Source organism: Phocoena sinus, chromosome 15, assembly GCF_008692025.1.
Source record: "Phocoena sinus isolate mPhoSin1 chromosome 15, mPhoSin1.pri, whole genome shotgun sequence".
NCBI lineage: Eukaryota > Metazoa > Chordata > Mammalia > Artiodactyla > Phocoenidae > Phocoena > Phocoena sinus.
This window is the reverse complement of record NC_045777.1, coordinates 78,629,323-78,652,924: the sequence shown is the minus strand read 5'-3', so window position 1 is coordinate 78,652,924 and position 23,602 is coordinate 78,629,323. Positions and strand designations below refer to the sequence as shown.

The window sequence follows — 23,602 nt, the reverse complement described above, 5'->3', positions numbered from 1 at the left end:
TACCTCCAGTGAGGTCTGCTGAGGAGGGCCCAGTCGCCTTTGGGGAGGCCGAGAGGCTAAGGCCTTTCTCCTCTCCTGCCTGAAATGTTGGCTCTGGGCCGAGGCTGCCTGGTACCCCTCAGTAGGAGGCCGCCCCCTCTGGCTCGGTCATCAGCATGGTGGCCTCTCCCCTGTGGTGTGTGCGCCTCAGGCCTCCCCCTGCGGGCCCTCAAGGACTTCCCTTCTTCCCTCTGTCCCTCACCCTCATGCCCCATCCCACCTGTAACCTTTTAGTAGCAGGAAGCACCCTTGATATTCCCTCCTCGCTTGTCCCAAGTCGAGCTCATCCCCACCAGACCCCTTGTGGTCTCGCCCTGCACCGTCCACCCTGCAGCCACTGGCCACATGTGCTTACTGAGCACTTGAAATGTGACTAATCCAAATCAAGATGTGCTCTGAGTGTAAGCTACGCTCCAGTTTTAAGACTTAATACAAAAAAGAATGCAAAATACATCATGAATAATTTTTTATATCTGTTATCTGTTCAAGTGATAATCTTTTAGATATATTGGGTTAAACATACCTCATTATTCACATTAGTTTTACTTATGTTTTCTTTCATTTTATGTGGCTACTAGAAAGTTTAAAATCGGAGGGGAAAGCTCGGACTTAATGTCCGCAGCTGTGTCTCATGGATGAGAGGGGACGGGCCAGAGGTCCTTCACTCTGCCTTCCTGCTAATTCTCTCTTGGAGCATCTACACTGGAACCCACACTACCCAACCAGCATGCATTTCCTTCCCAAATCTCACTCGGGTCCATATGAGAAATTCATGTTTTTCCCCTATTGGTATAACCTGGACCTTATTTCCTGTGGGACCACCTGGAGGGACACTCACCCACACAGAGGTGTAAATGACTGACAAAAGTGGCCCCCTCACTGGGAGGGACCCCAGTAGGGATCCCAGGTCTGGATGACACCCAGCTCTTCCCAGCCTATAGCCCAGCAGCGCACGCTTACTCTCTCTGGTCCAAGGTCCCATGCACACAGCGCATCCTGCGTTCAACGGATAAAAGGACCATGTGAAGACAAGGAAGAAAACAGAAACAACACCTCCCGGGATTCTGGAGCTCTGTCCATACCACCAGAACTCTGCCCACATCTCCTGGCGTGCCCATCTGTGTTTGTCATCCCATACTCTTGGACAACGAGGGAGACGGAAATGGGTCTGTCCTCAAACTGCCTTCAGTGATGGCCAGGCCGGTCAGTGGGGGATAAGATGAAGCACGAAGTTCAACTCAAGAACCGTCAGAGAGGTTCCAGGGGCAGGGATGCTGAGGGGCACAGACCTGGAGGAAGCTGAGACCAGGGAACCTCAGCAACAAAAGTCTAGCACCTAGCCCTCCAGGACAAGTCCAGGCTGCTGGGGAGCAGCTCCACCAGCCAGAAGGAAGGAGGGCAGCAGAGCAGTGGAGTCGGGTCAGGCAAGGCCTTGAAGGCCGTACTCAGAAGACTGGACTTTATCTGAGAGGCAACTGAGGGTTTCTGAGCAAAGCAATGACATGCTGAGAGCCGAGTGGAGGCTGGGGCTCCTTTTTTTTCTAAACGGCTACACCTGGAGATGCTGGTGGACAGGGAGAGCCTGTCAGTGACTCACCTGGATGCCCAGGAGCAAGTGGCTGGGTAATGCTTGTCAGTGACAACAGTAAAGCCAAGCTCCTCCAGCACTTGGTACACCAGGCAGTTCGACATTTATGACCTTATTTAATCTGTACAGCTATGCAGGAAGGTGAGCGCTGAGCAGTTGAGGACTGTTGCGTTTCTTGAATGAATGAATGTTGGTCTAAATTCTAACCCCCAGTCCTTACATTATGCATTGAATGCATTGGGCTAAATTGCTCTGAATAATCAGTCTGCTGGGTTTGATTCTGAATTGAGGCCCCCTCTTGAGGTGTACAGAAGCCTTGTTGGATATGAGTTCATGGAGCTCCTGTAATACAGGATGCTAAGGAGAAGGGGGGATGCAGCTGGGGGAGAGGACACGGGGCCCTGGCCCTGTGGGGAGAGACCTGGCCCAGCAGCCTCAAGTCTATCCCTGCAAGCGCCCCTCCACACCTCTCCTGATCCCCACAGCAAGCCCTCTCCCGCTGGCACCAGCCTCTCTCCCAGTCCTGGAATTAATAAAGACTGAGCAGACTGCGGTTTGAAAGTCTGAAAGCCGGTTCCTGCCCACGTCACTGCTCCGAGAGAAATGGGGCCCAGCTTCTCCCCAGCACCCCCTTCCTCCCCCCTCCCTGGGAGGGGGCAGGCACGCAGATGCACCCCACCCCTCCGCCTCCCCTCCCTTCCCCCAGCAGGCACAAGTCAGGCCCTGAGCCTCAGACCCTAACCCTGAGCACCGCCACCCGCACCAACGAGGGCTGGCTTGGGCTCATAATCTCCATGAACCACCCCCAGATCACCACCAAATAACACATATAGGAAGTAAGAGCTGTACACTTGCTGTGCACGCACAGCTTCAAGACAGTTCTGCTAGCATGCGTGCCCTTCCAAACTCTTGGAGCGGCTGCCGCCTGAGACCAGGGAGAGGAGGGGAAGGTCCAGGGTCCCAAGGTGACCCAGCATAGAGCCAAGCCTAATACCTACACAGGAGTGGCTCTTGCAGAACTAATGTAGTTACGGTAGCACTATAGGACTAGGACTAGTGTACAGAGCATTTTGGATCTGCAGACACTGTACAGAAATATGTGACCACATCTTATCCATCTCTGCAATAACCTCCTAGGCGGGGATGTTTATCACCATTTGACAGATGAGGAAGCTGAAGTTCTCTGGAGAGGTTAACCTGCTAGAAAGTGCTAGAACAAGAATTTAGTCCTAGGTCCTACCGAGTCCAGTGCCTGGCCTTTGGCAACTGCACTCCGGGCTGTCCCTGCAGGCCCTGCAGGCTGCTTCAGTGCTCCTGGCTGGAAGAGGGGTCCTTTAACCCCTTTCCTCTGACTTGCGGCTGTGTCCTCCTCTCATTCTCCATCTGGGCGCAGGGAAAAGCTCTCAGAGCTCATGGCCTCGACTTTTCCCCCTCACAGGCTGTGATGAGGGCAGGTACCAGTTTCCCTCTCCTATCCTCTGGCTCCCAAATTTCTTCCCCACTTGGGTGAGGCGGTGTGACCCCCTCGTTTCCCACCCCACCCCATCCCCCAAATCCCTAGGGTCCCCATACCGCACAGGCAGGCAGGAACAGCCCGAGTCCTTCTGGAAATGCTGGTCCCTGTTGTTTTAGCTCAGGGCCGCCCCCTCCTGGCCACCAAAGGAATGTCAGCCCGGGGAGTTCTGGGGCAGGAAGAGAACCGGCAGTCTGGGGGCTCCTGAGTCTGGTCTGGGTGCTAGGGACGCTCAGCATTGGGACAGGTGGGGGCCAAGTGATAGAGGGGGGCTGGGCCACCTATCAGTCTGGATGGGCTCCCCAGCCCCCTGGTTCTCTGCAGGGCACCTGGGGTCCAGCCTGAACTTCAGCACACACTGTGGCCTCCACAGGCCTGCATGGGGCTGCACCTCGATCCCTGACAGATGGAGCCCCTGTGATGTGTCAGAGTCTCCCACATGGCCCCAGATGCCCTGGGGAATGACACCAACAGAGTCTTAACTCCCAGGCTATTCTGCCCACAGCCCCTTGGCCTCTGCAGCCGTGGATCCCAGACTGACCCATCACACCCTCCCCAGCTTCGGGCAGGAGGCTGTGACCTTAGCCCACAAAGAATGGAGCCCTGCAGTGCCTCAGGGTCACCCTTCCTTTCCCCAGGTGCCCCACGGGGCAGTGCCGACATGATCTCACCTTCCCGGCCATTCTGCCCACAGGCCCTCGACCTCTACGGATACTGGCCTGGACCCTGGACCCCAGATCCACCACCACCCCTGTCCCCAGCTTTGGGCAGGGCTGTCTCTTGCCAGGTCTGGGAGTGCTGAGGGAGTCTGGAGGCTGGGGTAAGGGCAGAGGCACGGGACAGCTGGCCTGTCTCCCCACACTGGGCCCGGGGCCCAGCCGCAGGGGCGGGGGCCTGGCCACTCAGGCCTTGGCTGGGGCCGGATCTTTGGCCGGGCTGCAGGGCCCTCCCTCCCGTTTCCTCTCCCGAGGGCTGTCCTGGCAGGGGCCCCCCTCGCACTTTCTGGCGGGGAACAGGGCCAGCAGTGAAAGAACAGCCACAGAGGGAAAGCAGGAGAGAGATGGGGGAAACTCTGTGTGTGTGTGTGTGTGAGTGTGTGTGTGTGTGTGTGTGTGTGTGCACGCACGTGTGTTTTAAGGAAAAAAGCCCACAGTCCAGTCCAGTCAGACCCAGCCTGGGAGGCTGTGAGCCGGCCTTTCGTAATTGCCCCCTCCCCGCGGCCCCCTCCCCGAGGCCTCCCCCTTCTCCCGCCCTCCCGCCCGCCCTCTCTCCCTCCCTCTTTCCCTCGCAGACCGACAAGGCAACAATTACGCTTTGGGGATAAAACGAGGCGCAGAGAGCGGGCTGGGGCATTTCTCCCCGAGATGGCGGGTCCGACAGCTGCAGCCCTGTGGCCCGGAGCCCTCCTGCTTCTGCTGTGTATCCTCCACCCCTCGCAGCCCGGAGGTAGGCCTCACCCTGTTCCCTGACGTGCCCGCAGCCCTCGGGCCTCCCGCTCAGGTGGCTGGACCGACGGACGGACGAGAGGAAGCTCTTCACCCCCAGCATCCTCCAGGGGGTCCCAGGCAGGAGCCCCTCAGCCACTGGATCCTTGGAACTGCCCCTCCCGGGAGCCAGCCGTGCTGAGCAGAAACCTGTCACACGATCGCCCCATGACTCAGGGTGGCCTCAAACGAGCACCGGCTTCTGCTGCCCCAAGAGGGCTGATGGGCCCTGCTCTGTCCTGGGGGCTCTCCCGGTATGGGGGTCGCGAGCATGCTGGGGAAGGGCTGACGAGGTCCCGTCGGGTCTGTGGGCACCAGCAGTTTGCACACCTGTGGACCTGCCGGGTGTGCGCTTGTGCCCTGGGGGCAGGGGACCTGGGCTGGAGGCCAGCTCAGCGGCAGTGAGCTCTCTGACCACAGGTTCCCTGTCCCCTGGGAAGTCAGGACGCGCTCAGAGCAAAGTCAGGGTTAAGTTGATTATAGGGTTGCGAGTTGGAAAGCTGCCGCTGTGGTCTGTCCCTGGTGAGGAGGGCTGGGAGCACGCGTGCAGGCGTGTGAGTGTGTATGTGTGAGTGTGTTACATGCTCTCGCACAGGTGTGCATGTTGTGTATATGCCCAGACGTGTCACCAAATAGAGGAGGAGGTTTCTGCGAGGGGATGAATGTTCACAGGTTCATCCTTGGACAGGTGTGTGTGTGTGTGTGTTTGGGAGGAGGGGTGTTGTAGGTACGTGAAAGTGCCTGTTAGCATGTGTAAAAGTCTGCCACCCAACAGGCATGTATACGTGGGAGATCGGGTGTCCAGGTGTGTCACTGGGTGTGGTTTGTCACTGTGCGTGTGAGTGTGTGTGTATATGTGTGGTGTGGAACACAAGCGAGCACAAGGAAGTTAGGGAAGGCATCCATCTCCTGGCAGAGGGAGAGTGGTGAGCGGCAGGGGCTTGAGTGGACCTCGGGGCACTCCTGGACCACCTGGCCTTGGGTCCCGAGGGTGCCCCCCCCAGGGCTGCTAGCACCTTGGGGGACCCTGGGAGTGGCCTACCAGGGGTTCCTGACGGTGCTCCTGGCCACGGGAAAAGAGAGGTGCAGGCAGCCTCACGAGCCTTTGGTGGGGTAGCCTGGGTGGGGTCTGGTTTCCGGGAGAGTCTTCCTCGCCATGAGAACCGGCCCTTCAGTGGCGGCCAGCGTGGGGAGGTGCACCGGTTGCAGCAGGGCCAGGCCGGACGGCTGGAGCAGGGGGCTGGGCAGGAGCAAGGGCTCCCTCCGTGAGATTGACCAGCTGGGCAGGACCACTGGGAGCAGGGGCTTCCTGCAGAGGTCAACTCCTGGGTCTGGGCGAGGCCAAGGGATGGTGTGCACCCTCAGCTGGGGCCCGTGGTGGGCAGCGAGACAATCCCAGAGGAGCAGCTGCACCCCGTGCCCGAGAGTAGCAGCGCTGGTCCTGTCTGATCCTCCTCCCTGGAGTTTGTCCCCCGAACCTCTGCCTTCCCAGAGAGAGCTCCCACCTAGAGCATGATGGTTAGTCCCCACAGAAGCCCTGGGAGTAGAGGATTTTTATCGACGCTTTTCTGATGGGGAGACTGAGGCTCAGACAGGCTAAGGCAGCCCCAGGGGGATTAGTACCAGCCAGCTCTCTGCCCTGGGCCAAAGATGAGTTGGCCAAAGATCCAGGTTCTGAGCAGCGTTTGGGGAGGGGCAGGCTGGGGGCCAAGTACTCTGGGGTGGGCCTGCCCTAAGAAGAATGCATCCTCAATGACCGGGCTAAATGCTCCGTTGGTCCTGTTCTTTCTTTGCAAACATAACTCTCAGCTCTGTCCCAGGTGGTAGAGTAGCTGGGTCCAAATAAGGGGTGTGTGAATTGATGATGTGTTCTGGGGTTTGTGCCCAGAGCCTCCCAAAGGAAGTCTAGAGAGATGGGACGTGGGAGGGGCCCCCAACCCAAACACATATGCGCACACACGCACACACCTGCCTGGCTATCCTGAGGGAACCCAGCTTCCCCCCACCCCAAGAAGATATTACCCTCATGCGTTCCCCAGTTCCAAAGAGCCCTGTTGCCAGGGGAGACAAGGAAGGGGCATCCCGGGAAACCTCTGTGATGGTAAAAGTTGTTTAGACCCATTTAAGATGGGTCAAAAGTAGCTTTGAAGATCAGCTGCCACGAGAGAGAGAAATTACATCAGTTATAATTGGGACCAGCTGCCCCAAACCCCCAGAAATTTTATCATTTTGGTTTTGGGTGTTTGTTTGTTTTCTTATTTCGGAACTGAAGACGGTTTGCAACAGGGATTTTCAGTCCTGGCTGCATAATTGGAGTTACCCGGGAACTTGAAACAATTCTGATGTGGGGTCTCACCCAAGAATTCTTGCTTTATTTGGTCTGGGGAGGGATCCAGACCTGTAGGTCTTGTAAAAAGCTGCCCAGGTGACTGAGGCGCCTCCGGGACCCGGGACCTTGGGGTTAGGGGTTGATCCTGCTCCAAGTTTGCTGGGGCCAAGGCAGGAGGGCAGACGTGTCCGGGGGAGGGAGGGGACAGAGTCAGTCACTGGAGGATTGTTTTTGAAAAACCCTTGGCGGCCTTTCTCCGTGCAAACGACAAACAGCTTCGTGTGGTCTTATCTGCGCCCCAGGCCGGCCCCCTGGACTTGGAACTGGCAAAGCCCCCTGCCAAGGCCTGCTGGCCTGCTGCTTGCTCCCAAACAGCCATCTCCCAGATCTTTGAACCTAGATCAAAGAATCTGGAACGCAGAATGCCCTGCGTGTGATTGGGGTCAGATGTGGTTCCTGGGCCAGGCACTTCATTTCTCTGACTCTTGGTTTCCCTGGCTGAAAAATGGGGAGAAACATCCCTGCCCTACTTACTGCCTAGGGCCAGTGGGAGGCTCCAGCAATGAACATTGCAAAAAAATAAATAAGTAAAGTATCAAGTAAGAGGACTGTGGGAATGCAAATTTTAAAAACTGTATATTCTCTTATTCAGAATTTGCTATCTTGGACTGATCAACCCTTGTAATTCGTGCACGTTTATGAGGTTTAGTTTTCCCTCTTGCTACTCATGCCACGTTTTGTCCACTGGGGAGGCAGCCCGTGTGTAAACAGAGATGCAGTAATGGAGGAAGCTGACAAGACTGGGAGAGGGGGTGGCCTAGAGGAGTCCCAGGAAATCCAGAAAGGCTTCCCGGAAGAAGTGACATTTGAGTTAGACCTTGAAAAAAGGTAAATGTTCGAGGAGCTTCTGTGGATGAGAGGTGGGCCTCAGTCTTTGGGGCTCTGGGAGGCAGAACTAGAGAGACAGAGGGGCAGCTTCTATCTCAGTAGGAGGAAGAGCTCTCTGCAGGTAGAGCAGACAGCATCGGGAGGTGGGAATTTGCCTGTCACTGGAGGCGTACAAGCAGGAACACAATGGGATGTTTGCAGAAGGAATTTCAGCCCAGGCCAGAAGACAGTTACGATCCCTGAGAGTATAGGATCATGATTCTAAGATGCAAGAGACAAGTTCCACCCTGGGCTAGCCGGTGAAACAAGCCAAACCCACATAAAACAAGACAAGTATGCTCCAGGCCAACTGCTTTGGGCCAGATGAGCAGTGAGAACCACAGGCTCAGAGACGGCAGCGGGGAGAAGCTGAGCCCAGTCTTGGTGGAAGGGTAGGACTTGGATAGAGGAGAGGGCATTCCTGGCAGGAGGAACTTCTCAGGCCAAGGAGGGGAGGCGGGAAGGAGGATGCCCCTTCCCATGATGGGGCGGGAGAGGAGGCTGCTGCCTTTCGAAGGCCTTTGATCAACTACTGTCTTATTCTATTCTCACCTCTCCTGCACTTGAAGAGAGGCCGGGCGTGGATCCTTTACACCCACTAAGCCTTCCCTATTTCCTCAGTGCAAAATGGGGATCAAAACCCCTGGCTCCCCAGGCCGTCATGGTTCAGGCACGGAGTTTGGCAAACACTGTTGGGATCTGAATCATAGGGGTGGAGAGTAGGGAGAAGAAAGAGCTTGGGACAGAAGAAGCAGAAGGAGCTGGCAGGCCCAGGAGGGGCCTGGCCACTGGTCAGGGAACAGAACCCCAGGAGAGGAAGTGGGGCTTCAGCCAGGCCAGCCCGAGGTGGGGAGACCCTTAGGCTGGTTGGGGATGGAACAGGTCAGACCAGACCCACAGGCAACCTCCTTGCCTCCCCTCCACCTAACTCATCCATCCTTTATTTATTTTATTTATTGTTATTTTTGCGGTACACGGGACTCTCACTTCCGCGGCCTCTCCCGTTGCGGAGCACAGGCCCTGGACGCGCAGGCCCAGCGGCCATGGCTCACGGGCCCAGCCGCTCCGCGGCATGCGGGATCCTCCCGGACCGGGGTATGAACCTGCATCCCCTGCATCGGCAGGCGGACTCCCAACCACTGCGCCACCAGGGAAGCCCCCACCCATCCTTTATTGGACACCTACTGTATACCTGGCCTTAGGCCATGTACTGTGCAGTGAAGTAGAAACAAAGTGTCACCTATTTTTTTAAGCGTTACCGAGTGCCAGGCCCAGGGTAGGACAGGTCTCCTGAACTCTTTGACAACTCGCAACAACCTGGCAAGGCAGCAGTTATCAGCCCCACGTTGCTACAAAGGAAACTGAGGTTCAGAGAGGTTAAGTGACTTGCCTGAGGTCACACAGATGGTAAGAAGTGGCACAGCCAAGATTAGAGGCCAGATGGGTCTATCCTGAGCCCCTTGCTCCCTCCACCCACCATGTCGTTCCTGCAGTGTGCCCTGGGGCAGAGGGTTAGAGAGAGAGAAAGGGGAGGAGGGAGAGAGGCCGAGGCAGAGAAGGGCCTGGAGCGCAACAGGGCAAGGCACATAAGAGACAGACCTCAGAGCTCGGAGCCGGAGGCCAGAGCCAGAGAAGGCATCAAAGGCCTGGGGCGGACCGTGTGTGCACTTGGCAGCCGATGACAGGACCCAGGCGCTCATTCCCAGCAGGCCCAGCCTCCTGGGGCCACTGCCCTGAGCCCCTGAGGCTCTGAGCAGACTGCTTGGACACTCCAGGCCTGGATCGCAGTGCCTGGGGGGGCCTCAGGCCCGGGGGGGAGGTAGGGGGGTGGCGCCGGGACTTTGGCACGGGGTGGCCATGACAGCTTGGCATCCTCCACCCTGCTGGGCCATGGCTTAGGCTGACGGGGCCCTGGGGCCAGCAGGCCAGATGTCTGCTGGGCACACTGCAGAGCTGCCTGACACTGTCCCCCAACCCAGTCCGCGCCCCATTCGTCAGGGTGGTGCTGGGGCCCGGGCTGGGGCACCGGCAAGGCGGCTTGTCAAGGCTGGGGCCGTTCTGTGGCGGTGCAGTCGGGGCCTGGTGTGCACCGGGATTGTCTGTTGCCATGACTACGTGCAGGCTGGGTCTGGGGCCATCACAGCGTTCCCCGGTGAGAGCTTCACTGGTCCGTGGGGACTGAACTCGTGATCTGGGCTGGGCAGACAGCCCCTGGACTGGCCAGTGAATTAGCTTTTCCTTCGGAAACTATTCACTTTGCTCATTCATGGTGTCCCCCTCTGGGCCCCGGCGCCTCCTTAGACAGCTCTGTGTCAGACGGCCAGAGCACCACCCAACCACTGCTGCCCGGTGGCTGAGGACGCGGACCTCACGCCGTCCTCTCAGCGTGGGAATGGCTGCACTTTTGTCGGCAGCAGCCACAATTCCTTACCGCTCACTGTCACAGTCCGGCCTGCCCTCACACAGCTCTGGCCCCCTCCCGTGCCGCTCAGGGCTGGAGAGGCTTGGCTGCCCAGCAAAAGGTGCTCAGACCCAGCCCCGTGCCAGGCTCTCTCCAGGTAACGCAGTGCAAACCGTTATGCTCAGAGGAGTAGCCTGGCTTTGAATCCAGGCTCAATCTCTTTCCACCTGTGTGACCGCCCCCCCCCCCGCCCTTGCACATCCCTTAACCTCTCTGAGCCTGACTTCACATCTGTTGACATGAAGATAATAACCCCTGCCCTTCCAGCCTCACCAGGCCATTTTGAGGAGCGTGAATGAGAAAATGCTTTGTAAACATTATTTGCTCAGTCAACCTAAATTGCCTTGCAGACATGCAGTATTATTATCATCATCCTTATCTTTATCGTTAGCATGCTTTTATTCATTCTGGCTAATGGGGGACTCTACCTACTTCATTCCAGGGGTCCCAGGGGCTGTTCCTGGTGGAGTACCTGGAGGCGTCTTCTTCCCAGGTAATGTACATGAAATTGTCACACTCCCAGGTAAGACAGATGGTGATCACATTTGCGAGAGGTGCACTTTGTGACACGGCAGAAGGGAAGAACATTGGCACACCTACCCCAGAGGACCCATAAGTTACTCCTATTTTAAAAAGCAGTTACGTGATGCTACTTTACAACAATTAAGAGCACAAATTTTCTGAAAGATGAAACGCAATGCTTGTGAGACTGTCGGAAAGTGGCCGCCTCACCGATCCCTGCTGTTTTAATCTTCGAACCATTCACCTCACTCTTAGAAACCCATTCAAAGGAAATAATTGAAAAGAAGAGAAAAAGAACCATCTGCCCCAAAGTTCGTAGGAATGTTCCTTGCAAAAATGCAAACGAGAAACCCACCTGACTGGAGGGTGTGATTAAATAAACTTATATGATGCAACTACGAAAAATTATGAATATGCTATCTGTCGGGTAACATGGTAAAGTGATTTTCAAGTAAAAACAATATAAAAGCAAGGACTAGGTGCAGATGGAGATTGGGCCCCCTCCAAAAAAAGAAAATGGGCAGAATATTAACTCAATGGCATGGTGGGGGGTGGCGGGGGGCGTATTTTCTTTTTTTAACATCTTTATTGGACTATAATTGCTTTACAATTTTTCTTTTAATTTAGAAAAAAGCATAATGTCTTAAAGTAGATTGAAACGTCAAACCTAATATTTTCAATACTTACAATGGGTCTGAGTGTTCAGAACCAACGTGGAAGTGAGGGCAGCTACCAGCGCACTCCCAGGTACACACAGGCACACAGCTGTTTCCCCGATGAGATGGATGAGGAAACAGAGGCTCACAGAGGTCGAGGCTTGCCTGAGGTCATATGGCTAGGCAGCGGTGGATTTGACCAGGGTCAATGGATGGCTTCCTGGCAGGGACCCTGATGGTCCTCTCTCTCTCTTTCTCTCCCTCTCTCTCTCTCTCTCTCCCCTCAACACAGGCGCTGGTCTCGGAGGCCTGGGAGGAGGTGAGCTCAGACACCAAACTTGGTTCCTCAGCGATGGGGTCTGGGTCTCACTCTAGTCCACATACGTGCTCAGATCTGAGAACCTCAGAAGGCCCAGACATTAAGGGACCCCTCATTTCACAGACCGAGCATCCACTGGGGAGGGATTTGTCTAAGAGCTAGAACTCACGAGTCCCCTAAACCCCTCCCCCTGTCCTCTTTCCCTGGGGGCCCTGCCTTCTTTCATATTTCTTTCTCTTTTTTTTCAAATTAATTAATTTATTTTTGGCTGCGTTGGGTCTTCATTGCTGTGTGCGGGCTTTCTCTAGTTGCTGCGGGCGGGGGCTACTCTTCATTGAGGTGCGTGGGCTTCTCATTGCGGTGGCTTCTCTTGTTGTGGAGCACGGGCTCTAGGTGCACGGGCTCAGTAGTTGTGGCTCGCGGGCTGTAGAGCGCAGGCTCAGTAGTTGTGGCGCACAGGCTTAGTTGCTCTGCGGCACGTGGGATCTTCCCAGACCAGGGCTCCAACCCATGTCCCCTGCACTGGCAGGCAGGTTCTTAACCACTGCGCCACCAGGGAAGTCCCTCTTTCATATTTCTTTTGATCCTCAGTAATATCCCTGCAAAGCCAACTGCGCGGGAAGCATCACCCCCTTCAGAGGCTGGGAAACAGTGTGAGAGAGGGTAACCCCCAATCAGGGCCAGAGCTGGGCTTCCCACCCAGGCATATGGACACTGGGCTCCCAGCAGCTCCCTGTGCAGAGGGGAGGATCATTCCTCACCCCACAGTGAGACCCCGCAGTACCCTGGGGGATCGTGGTAGGTCAGGTGGGCTGGGACTCCCCATTTACCACCATCTCTTCCCTCTGCAGCACTGGGCCCTGGAGGCAAACCACCCAAGCCAGGTAAGACCGGTGGCCTCAGAGCACTGAGTGAGTGCCGACGGGGTAGGGGAGGGAAGGGTCCGCAGAGCTGTGAACCCAGCCTATGGACGGAGGAGGGAGGGAAGTGGCGGGCAGCAACAGCCCCTCTGCCCCCTAGTCAACCCCACCTATGACCTGGCTAGGGCCAAGCTCTGGGGCATCCAGGGTCAGGAGGCTGGAGGCAGCTTGCTGTCCTCCATGTGTGAGGGGTGTCTGGCACCTACCCTGCCGGTGCCTATGTGCCCAGCTGCCCTGACTGTCCCCTGTGCACAGAGTCCCAGAAACAGCCCTGGTGCTGGAGTCAAAGGTAGGAATTGATGTTCCAGTGGCCACCAAGCCTGTGGGCTCAGACACAGATGGTGGGCCCCATACTCTGCCTGAATGGTCTCTGACCACAAACCAAGCCCTCTCTTACTCCAGGCCAAGATCCTAGATGTCCCTGTCCTTAATGACAATCTGAGCCCTTATCCTGACCCGAGGCTGAATCTTGACCCCAGACCAAGCCCTGAACCTAACCCTAGGCTTCACCCTGACCCTGGCCCCAGATGAGCTTCCTTCCCAGGCCCCTTCCAGCTGTGCCCAGACCAAGGAGTTTTCCAGTATGATGATGTGGCCAGATCCATCCCGGCCTTGCCCATGGGGCTTGGATCTGCCACTAGGGTCCACCATCAGCTCCAGAGAACACACCCCCAGGAAAGAGGGAGGGCGGCTTCCTCCTCCAGGAGGCCCTGGTGGATAAGGATCAGGTGGGGGAAGGGGCGTCTCTGTCCGGATTTATGGCCCTCAGAGCATGAGACGCTTCACATGCAGCCCTGGTGCCCCCCACCCTGATCTGTGTCTCCCTGGCTCTGGAGCCTGGGACTGCAGGGCAGTTTGCACGTCCAACAGCTCTTACGAAATCCAGATATTCGATGATTCAAGCGCAAGTGAATCTACAAGACCCAGCTTCCCCTTCCCTGCAAGCCCATCTGGGTTATGAAACTACAGGGCTGGGGCCAGGCGAGAGAGATGCAGGAGGGCAGGAGGTCTGGGCAAGGGGTTTGCTGGAGTCTGTTGGGGTCTGCAAGGCTGGAGCCCTCGGGATTCACTGCTTATCCCGCCTGAACCTGTTTCCTATCTTCTCGGAGTGGTGGGTGATCTTAGCAGGGTCTTTGACGGCAGAGAGAGAACAGGGAAAGGCTAGATAAACAAAGGTGTGGAATTAGGATCCTGCTTAGCTGTGAAGGCCCAGATGGTAGCGGTCGTGACTGCAGAGCTAGAACAGGGATTCATTGATCCCATTGGCAGCAGGGGACACACGGCGGGTTGTGACGAAACACTGAAGAGAAGACTGTGAAAACTGCATTCAGTTGCAGTTGATAAAGTGAAGCTTTTATTGATGAAAGATTTAGTTTAGACTTCCAAAAGAACTTCTGGCTCAGGGTGAAGGCGCAGACCGAGAGGAAAGTCAGAGCATCTGCTCATGAAAAGGGGCTGGACTCCATGACCTCCCTGAGGTCATCTTTCAGCCTTAGGACTCTGAGCTACAAAGGCCTGGACAGGGCCACAGTGCCCCCCCCACACACACACAAAGGGCAGCTCCCCACATCCGGGCAGCAGGGACGCCTGGGCCTACCCAGATGGGATGGAACTGGGCACAGACAATGCATGTCATGCTTGGGAACAACTAATCCATTGGCGAGTGGAGGGTGGGTGGCCTGGCAGCTGCTCCACCTGGACCTCGGCCAGTGGCCCTGCCTGGGCTCTCAGTGGGGGACCAGGCAGCTGGGAGCCAGCCCCACCTACACCCCCAGCACCGGCTGGAGGCCAGTCACCCACGTGAGAGGACAGGGGGGAGCAGAGGGGCCACCCACCGGTCACCCTGGCAGGCTGCAGACGCTCTGCACCCTCTGCCCACGAGCCCTCTGGTCCCAGGAAGGTGGGGAACATGCTGGCCGTTTTGTAAGTGGGGAAACTTGAGTCTCAGAGAGGTGAAGTGACTTGCTCTTTCATGCAAGGAGTAGCTTGGAACAGCGGGATTTGAATCCAGGGCTCTCCGACTCCAGGGGAGAGAGACGGTTGGGTAAGCCAGGCCCCCGGGCAACCAGGGAGTCCAGCCCCTCTCTCCTTACCCCTCTCTCCTCCATTCTAGGGGCTGGACTCCTTGGGGCATTTGGGCCAGGTGAGTCCACAGGAAGGAGGGCATGTAGCTGGTCATGCTACAGGGTGGCCCTGGGACCAGACAACTCTGGGGGAGCACGGGACGAGGGCAGATGGCCACACAGGGGCTGCATGCCCCACCCCACGCACCCAGCCTCTTCTCACTTCCTGTTCGGTCCCCATCCTCTCCTCCCAGCCCCTCTGCGGTAAGGAAAGGCCCGAGCATGTCCGCTGCCCTGTTGGAGCTCAGGACACAGGCCTGGCTGGAGAGAAACCCCTGCCAGAGCTGGGGAGGGGCAGGGCCTGCAGCCCTGGGAAGTGGACCCAGACACACCCCACGCCCAGCTAGACCACACCACACCTGCCCGGAAGGGAGACTGGCCGGAGTCAGAGGCCCATCTTACAGAGGGGCTGGCTGGGTTTCAGACAGGCCAGCTCACAGAAGTTGGAAATGGGGTCGGGGGACCACACCCAGTGAAAGCTAGGTGGACTCTCCAGGGCTCAGAAGCCCTGCATGTTTGAGGTCGGTCCCCAGAGGGGCCGCCCCGAGCTTGGAACCCTGGTGGCCAGGACTGGTGCTTGTGGGAGAGATTCTCACATAATTGGAAACAAACCCAGCACGGTTGTGAACTCCAACCTGATTGCCCATCGGTCCTGGCCAAAGCCGTGGAATGTCTCCTGGAGGGGGAAAAGGAGAGATTGAGCCCAGATGTGGGAAGGAGAGAGCCAGAGGGACCCATTCGGCTGTTCATAAACATTTTAGCATCTGTCTGCAGGCAGGGAGGCTCCCGGACTGCAGGGCAGGCTAGACGGATGGACAAAAGGGGCTCCAGATACAGGGGAGAGGGCGTGGCCTGAGGCAGGGGACCCCTGCGAGGAAGCCAGTGAGAGGCCCGGGGCGGGGCAGCTAACGTGGGAGCAGAGCAGGGCCTGGCCTGGGTGAGATCTTGCCGGCAGTTCGTGCTCAGCCCCAGCCCTCACAGAAAGCCCCTCTGGGTCCCTCGTTAGGTGGCGGGCCTTCTAAGGGAAGTGAGGTCTGGTCAGGGTGTGTTGTACGGAGTCCACACAGTCAGTCCACATGGCACACAGCTGTTGTTGCTAAACAGTGGCTGCTACTTTATCAGATCGGCCCCTGAGTACTAAAGGTTTGAGTCCAGCTTAGGGCCCTGAGCGGTCACACGCCGACCACAGCATCGCCGGGGTCCTGCCCCTACTCCACGAGATTCCACCCTGGGCCCAGGAACGATGCCCCACACCAGCCCCTCACCTGGCTCTGTCTTCTTCTCCCTGGGTGCCGGAGGGCTCGTAGGCGCTGGCCTTGGGGCAGGTTAGTGTTGACACCAGGCAAGATGCCCCTCTGGGGGCCAGAGCATCTGCCCAGTATGGAGGGCAGTTGGGGGTACAAGGATGCAGACCGGGCCTGTCCTGGCCACTGGTGTAAGGGGTGGTGCTGAGACCACTGTCCAGGGCACAAGGGAATCACAGCTGGGTCCTGGGTGCTGTTATAACCTAGTAACAAGAGCTGGAGGGAAGCAGCCCCAGGAGCCCAAAGGAGTCGCCCACCTCGGCGGGGCTTCAGGAAGGCTTTTTGGAGGAGGGAGGGGTGGAAGTTAGACCCCGAAAGATCCCTGCGGTTTGTCAGGCCGGGCGGAGCAGCCTGCCCCAAAGTGCCCACTGACACCGCACCCCGTCCTGGGAGCAGCAGTCACAGCTTTGCGTGGAGCAGAAGAGCCTCAAATGTACCTCGTGGGCAGCGCGGGCCGGGGAAGGGCTGCGGGCAGGACCTCACCCCGTCCTCCTCTCTGCAGGGCTCGGGGCCTTTCCTGCAGGGGCCTACCCAGGAGCTCTGGTGCCCGGCGGCCTGGCTGGCGCTGCCGCAGCCTATAAAGCCGCTGCCAAGGCCGGTGAGTGTTCCCCTTTGAGACGTGCCATAAGCCCTCTGGCCTCCGCAGGCTCTCCACTTGGCAAAGAACCTTTCCTGAGGGGCAAGCAGACGGGAGCCTCAGCTCCATCTCCTGGGGGTGTGGGGAGGCAGCCAGCTGTGCCCGAGTCTCAGAGGTGGTGGCAGACCCAGACCTCAGCCCCGGGCCCTCCTGCCTGTGACTGTTCCTGGTGTGACCTCTCTCCTCTCCCACTCCTGGCTCTGTAGGTGCTGCGGGGCTTGGTGGGGTCGGCGGCTTAGGAGTGCCTGCAGGTATGGAGGCGAGACCTGGGTGGCCCCGGCGAAGGCCGTGGGGGGGGGGGGGTGGGTGGAGCCCACTCTGTGGTGGCCCCTTCCCTACCAGGTGCGGTGGTACCTCAGCTCGGAGCAGGAGTTGGAGCTGCAGGGAAGCCCGGGAAGGTGCCAGGTCAGTGTGGATGGAGTCCCTGGGGGTGGAGGGCAGAGGTCAGGGAGGAGCGAGAGCTTCTAAGGCCCACAGGGCAGGAAGGACAGGGCCCGGCTGCAGCAGGGCAGGGGGCATAGCCAGGCTCAGAGCATGGTGCCGTGTCCCAGATAGGGGCGAGGGGCCCTGGTCTACCTCCCGGGCCCTTCTTCTAGGACCTTGGAGCAGACCTCAGAGACAGACTCCCACATTCAGGCGACAGATGGGGATGCTGAGGTTCAAAATAGGGAGTCGGCGCAGAAGGGCCCGCCCGTCACTGTGGAGCGGGGGGTGAGCCCGAGGTGGGCCGACTCCCCATCCGGTGTTTGTTCCTCTGCACCAAGCCCTTGAGGAAGTGACTTCAGGTTAAACAAAAGGCTGCCTGAGTCCACACAGCAGGGAGGGAACATCTGGAAGCTGTTAACCCAGAGGTGGGCTGGGCCGGCCATGTAAACAGGCTCCAGGAGATGGGACAAATCCACGCACAGAAGGGTTTGCAGATGACTTCTGGAACTTACGGGAGGAGGGCTGCAGCCACTGCATGTGTCCCTCGCCGTTCCCGCCGGGCACCCAGGTGGCTGGCTCGGGAGCCCCAGAGCTGCCATGGCGGGAAGGGCCTAGAGGGGCCCCTGGAGGCCAGGCTGCCACTCACTCTCCTTCTTTGGCCACAGGTGTGGGGCTCCCAGGTGTATACCCAGGTGGAGTGCTCCCAGGCGCAGGTGAGAGCAAGCAGGAGAAGGGGACCCTGTAGCAAGGAGAGCAGACCCTGGCAGCCTCCCCAGTGGCCCCCCACCTCCTCCGAAGCCGAGGCCACCAGAGACCTTGGGTCCTGACTGGCATTTTCTCCCTAAGCATCAAAGCTCAGGCTACAGGCATCAGATCTCTGGTTGTCTTTTCCCTACGAAGATCCACAAGCTTCCCCTGGCCCCCCAGCGCCCTGAACCCATGCCCAGACCCAGACGTCATCACAGCCTGCAGTGGGCCCCCAAGGACAGACCAAGTCCCCAGTGTGGCCAGCTGTTTCCCAAAAGCCATAAGTCACCGGGGGCCCCACCCAGTGCATCCGCCCTGCAGGAGGCCCTTGGAGCTGCCCTCTCAACCTCCTTTCCCCACCAGGGCCCGGCCACCCCACCCAACATGTGACCTCTTGAATTCCCCCAAAAGCCCAGACTTGGGCTGCTCTGTGGGATTGGCTGGCAGAGTGTCCCTCCCTCGGCCCCTCCCTGCCACGGTGGCCCAGCCCCAGGGGAGACAGGAGAGGTGACAGCACTGGACACTGGCAAATGGAGTGTCACCCAGCCAGAGCAGATGACTGCTGTGTTTGCTTGTCAATCACATCCAGTGAGAGCCCCCCAAGGTCACAGGCCTCCCCGACCTGCAGGCTCTCCCCACTTCTGGCAGGCTTCTACCGTCTGCCTTCTCTGATGAGGGTGAGCAGGGCGGCGGGAAATTAGCTCCAGTTTCGAGACAGGCCAACAGAAACACAGAAGCACACGGCTAGGAAATAGGGTTAAAACTTCTGACCTTGGGTCAGATGGGGAAGAAAAGTCACTACCAAAGAGGCCCTCCCCCCACCCTGTGAGCCATGCCAGTAGCTGACAGTCAGTGCAGAAGGAGGCCAGCTGTGTCACTGACGGGTGTGGCGCCGGGCTGGACCTTCCAGGCCGGCCTTCCCACGCCCACTGCGAGCCCCCTCTTTGCCCCTTCAGGAGCTCGGTTCCCTGGTGTAGGGGTGCTCCCTGGGGTTCCCACTGGAGCAGGAGTCAAGCCCAAGGCCCCAGGTATGTTGCCAGCTGGGCTGGGGACCCATGGTGGGAATCTCCATTCACCCTCAGCCCCCTCCGTCCTGGGGTGAGGGGCGGGGACCCTGGGCTCAGCTGGCTGAGATGGGCGGCACATCTCTCAGAAATCCCCGAGTGTGTGCGAGGCAGCATGAGCTGGGAGGTCTGGGCAGAAGTGGCCACGGCTCGGGTCAGCCTGCCCCTCAGCACTGCCATTGGTGCGTAGGCCCTGTGCCCGTGGTGGCAGGGCTGCAGTGATGGCTCCTTGTCCCTGCAGGTGGAGGCGGAGCTTTTGCTGGAATCCCAGGTAAGGCAAGGCCGGGTCCCCCATGCCAATGAGGGTGGGCAGGCCAACGGGTCTGCCAGCCGGGCAGGAGATCCTCCCCTGGGAGGGGCTGGGCGTACCTACTGCTGCAGGCCTCGGACTGGCTTCAGCACAAAGTGACGTCAATCACAGGCCTGCTTCCCCCGTCCCCACCCTCTGTCTGGGAGCCCAAATGAGCCCAGAAAGCCCAGAAGTCTGTGCCAAATGCCACAAGGGCTACAGGCCCTGAGTGTGGCCCAAGCCCCAGGAGGGAGAGTGTCCGGCAGCTTCCAGAAGGAAGTGGCCCATCACTGGGGATTGCTCTGCTGGCCGATGAGAAAGAGGCAGGAAGGCCCTCTAGGCACTAGGATGGTTTCCAGATTCCGGATGCCACGGGAGCTCATTCTGTCTGAGCAGAAAGTGGAGCGTGAGGCTGGGGGCTTTGCAGGGGCCGCTGGCTCGAGTGACTGGGACCTCATTTTGCTCTCCTTGTTCCCACAGGAGTTGGACCCTTTGGAGGTCAGCAGCCTGGAGTCCCTCTGGGGTACCCCATCAAGGCACCCAAGCTGCCAGGTAAGGCAGAAGGAGGATTCGAGAGACACCACTCACTGGGCCTCCCTACTGGGAAGCCAGCTTGAAAGGGGACTTGTTTGGCCACCTGTGTCTTGGGGTGGACGAGGGTAGACAGGAAACCTGGTATTAAAGCCCATTTCTGGTCGCCAGCAAAGGGAAGCAGGGGGAAGCCATCCGGCAAGTGTTGGTCTCACTCCCATGCACACACATGCACAGAGACCCATAGCCCTGATGGGAAACCGCTTGTGTTGATGGTAAGAAACACCATTCACTGGAAAGACTCCTCTGGTGTCGACCCACCTCCATCCCAGCAATCAGCTCACATGATGAGCTGTTTCCTGATGGGGAGGAGAGTAAGGAAGATACGCAGACTCTGGGGCCATGGCAGGGCCTGGGTTGGTAGAAGAACGGGTGTCCCATCATGCCCTGGGGCAGGGGTGTCCTCTCCCTCCTCCACCAAGGCCTCTGCTCTCCCGAGAGCCTCTGAGGGCAGCTCACAGCCCTGGTGGAGGCGGCGCAGTCTTGGGCTGTGGGAATAGGTCTGTCTACCCAGGTAGTGGGGGCCCAGTGAGGCATGGGGCCGCCATGGGGCAGCCCCTGATCCCACACTCCATCTCCTCAGGTGGCTACGGACTGCCCTACAGCACTGGGAAACTGCCCTTTGGTAAGGCCCTCTTAGACTGGCGGGCTTCTGGCTCTCTCCAGCTGCAGGGTTCTGGCAAGGGAGCTGTGGCCCCAGCTCAGGGCTAAGAGAGCACCAGCTGGAGGGAGCGGGGGTGTGGAGTCTTGGAACGGGAGTCCCCGAAGGAGGGGACATGGAACTTGGACTCAGAGAGCCTCGCTGTCAATCCTGGCCCTCGCATTTATCACCAGGTCTTGGGAGAACCAGTTCCTTCTCTGAGCCTCAGTGTCTTTGTCTGTAAAATGGGAGTAACCATACCATACACATTTGTATTTAACTCTGGCTGGGTGGGAGACAGGTGGAGACTCTGGGTGGCCTGGCCCTTGAAGGGCAGGGGAGGGGGCAGCCACAGTGAGGTCCACGTGGATGCCCAGAGCCTCTCGTTTCGCAGGCTATGGGCCTGGAGGAGTAGCTGGTGCCGCAGGCAAGGCCGGGTACCCGACGGGGACAGGTAAGGAGAGCCTCACCCCACTGCCAGCCAAAGGGGGCACTAATTACCGAGCCTCCATAAAGCAGGCCAGCCCACCCTACATCCAGACCCCGGTCTGAGCCTGGAGAAGGATCCTCAACCTCTGCATGCTATGAAACCCCACATCCACACCCAGATGTGAACCAGTTGTTTTCTTTTTTTTTTTTTTTTTTTTTATAAATCTATTTATTTATTTATTTTTGGCTGTGTCGGGTCTCTGTTGCTGTGCGCGGCTTTCTCTAATTGCGGCGAGCGGGGGCTACTCTTCATTGCAGTGCGAGGGCTTCTCATTGCGGTGGCTTCTCTTGTTGTGGAGCACAGGCTCTAGGTGTGCGGGCTTCAGTAGTTGTGGCACGTAGCCTCAGCAGTTGTGGTGCATGGGCTTAGCTGCTCTGCGGCATGTGGGATCCTCCTGGACCAGGGCTTGAACCCGTGTCTCCTGCATTGGCAGGCGGATTCTTAACCACTGCGCCACCAGGGAAGCCCTGAACCAGTTGGTTTTCTTGGGGCTGGAATAGGTGGGCTCTGGAGATGCAGGGGCACATTTTCCAGAGTCTCTCTCCTTCCTCTCCCCCAGGGGTTGGCGCACAGGCGGCAGCAGCAGCAGCAGCTAAAGCAGCAGCAAAGCTTGGTGAGTACGCCTGGAGTCCCTGCCTGCTAGCTGCCAGCCCCCCAGCCTCTCCACCCCTATTACCACGGAGAGCCTTCCTCACAGATAACTAACTAAGGTGGCCCCTCCCCACTCCACCCCCATTTATCCAACTTTTGCAGCGCCACCCGTTCCTCTCTTCTTCCATGCACCCATTCATTCATTCTTTTTTCCATCCATCCATTCACTCCACCCTCCAATCCTCCATTCCTCCATCCCTCCATCCATCTCTCCATCCATCCACCCATCCCTCCATCCATCCATTCATCCATCCCTCCCTCCTTCTGTCCCTCCCTCCATCCATCCATCCATTCATCCATCCCTCCCTCCCTCCATCCATCCATTTCAGAGACCGGGGACAGTTAAGAGCTCTGCTGGAGAATGTTGGCACTGCTGCGGGAGTCAAGAGGGAGACGTTGTTTCTACCTGGGGATAATCAGGAAGCGTTCTCAGAGAGAATATTTGATTCAGGCCTTAAAATATAGGTGGAGTTTGCCATGTGGTTAAAATAGGAGGGAATGGGTAAAAGTTTGGTTAGAATGATAATTTTAGGTGGTACCTATATGAGCATTTAAACAATTTAATAGTTTAATATCAATTTAATATGCACTATAAAACTTTTAACTAGCTCCTCAAGCCCACGATCCCTTGGTTAGTAGATGTGGCATGGCCTTCTCTATGCCCACGTGGGGAGCAAAGTGGGCATCTGTCCCCCTGTCCCAGGTGATTCCCCAGTTCAGAGTCAGATCATGGGTGGTGAAGTCTTCACCTCTACCCCAATCCCAGGGGAGCCCTTCCTGTAGCCTGTAGCACTGAGCTGGAGGCCTGCCCCACGGAGGCCCCACAAGCCCTCCCTCCAAGCCCCCAAGGCTGGAGGGGATGGCTGGAATGTGGGAGCAGGAGAGTGGGACGGCAAGGGGCTGCCAGAGCTAGGCAGCCAGGCGCTTGGATTACAAACTTGGCCACGTCTTCGGAACACAGGGAGAGGAAGTCTTGAACATTCTTGCAGGGGCCCCCCTGGCCCGGGGAGCGGCCGCTTGTGGTTTCTCAGTATGTGGCAGTGATTAGAATGGGATTTGTCTGAAAACATACAAGTCCCTTAATGAGGGTGTTGAAATGGACACTTTGGGGGTGAGTCAAGGAACAGTGGGGTGGGGGCCTTCCCGAGCCGGCCCAGCTGGAGACGCCTGGGCCTCATTCCCAGAGGAGATTGCGCCGTGAAAAACATCAGCATCCAAGTAGCCTCCTGCCTGGCTTCGGGAGGGGCCCCTGGGAGCCACATTTGCACTATCCCCCTCCTGACAGGTGCCGGAGGAGCCGGAGTTCTCCCAGGTGGTGGCATTCCTGGCGGACCCGGCGTGATTCCTGGCATCGGAGGCATCGCAGGTCGTGTCCATTCCAGCAGGGTGTGGAGGGTGTCCTTGAGAACGCTGTAGGGGAAGGGCCTCACCTTCTGTGGCTCTTTCTCCAGGGGTCGGGGCTCCAGATGCTGCTGCTGCTGCTGCCGCTGCCGCTAAGGCAGCCAAATATGGTGAGTGGGGGGCAGGGGGCAGGACCACAGGGGGCAGGACCAGGGCTCCGGCCAGCCCTGGCCTCTGCATGGGCCTTGGAGACCCTAGTCCTATAAGGCTGGATGGACTTGGCCTTTGTCCGTCTGGGGCACCGTCCCTCGCCAGGCATCACCGTCATGCCTCCTTGCTTCTGCCCATTCTGGCCACTCTGCCTGGGAGACTCTCTCCAGCGCTCTCCACTGACTGACTCAGCAGAGGGCGGGGACCCTGTGGAGCATCTGTCTCCTCCCACTTTACCCCCAGGGCCAGCCAGAGCTGCTTCGCCAACTGCCTGGGTGCCCAGTGGAGCGTTCTGACTCTGCTTTAGAGCTAGATCGCGCTCTTCCCAACC

General features: G+C 58.1%; 1 protein-coding gene across 9 annotated transcripts in view; it reads left to right on the top strand.

The window, feature by feature from the left end:
• Positions 1-4,411: 4,411 nt before the first annotated feature.
• ELN (elastin) overlaps positions 4,412-23,602 on the top strand; it is a 32,246-nt gene continuing 13,055 nt past the window's right edge. For 4 of the 9 annotated variants that reach the window (XM_032605781.1, XM_032605778.1, XM_032605776.1 and 1 more), the window contains exons 1-17: positions 4,415-4,586; positions 10,784-10,834; positions 11,812-11,838; positions 12,690-12,722; positions 14,872-14,901; positions 16,688-16,783; positions 17,029-17,073; positions 17,165-17,227; positions 17,914-17,961; positions 18,952-19,023; positions 19,301-19,330; positions 19,829-19,900; positions 20,523-20,564; positions 20,974-21,033; positions 21,629-21,682; positions 23,006-23,086; positions 23,172-23,231. In XM_032605781.1, coding sequence (XP_032461672.1) covers positions 4,505-4,586; positions 10,784-10,834; positions 11,812-11,838; positions 12,690-12,722; positions 14,872-14,901; positions 16,688-16,783; positions 17,029-17,073; positions 17,165-17,227; positions 17,914-17,961; positions 18,952-19,023; positions 19,301-19,330; positions 19,829-19,900; positions 20,523-20,564; positions 20,974-21,033; positions 21,629-21,682; positions 23,006-23,086; positions 23,172-23,231 — 946 coding nt within the window. In that variant the 5' untranslated portion in view covers positions 4,415-4,504. Of the gene's footprint in view, positions 4,587-10,783; positions 10,835-11,811; positions 11,839-12,689; positions 12,723-14,871; positions 14,902-16,687; positions 16,784-17,028; positions 17,074-17,164; positions 17,228-17,913; positions 17,962-18,951; positions 19,024-19,300; positions 19,331-19,828; positions 19,901-20,522; positions 20,565-20,973; positions 21,035-21,628; positions 21,683-23,005; positions 23,087-23,171; positions 23,232-23,602 lie in introns of all 9 variants that reach the window. The other 5 variants (XM_032605782.1, XM_032605780.1, XM_032605779.1 and 2 more) reach the window with 4 other exon arrangements.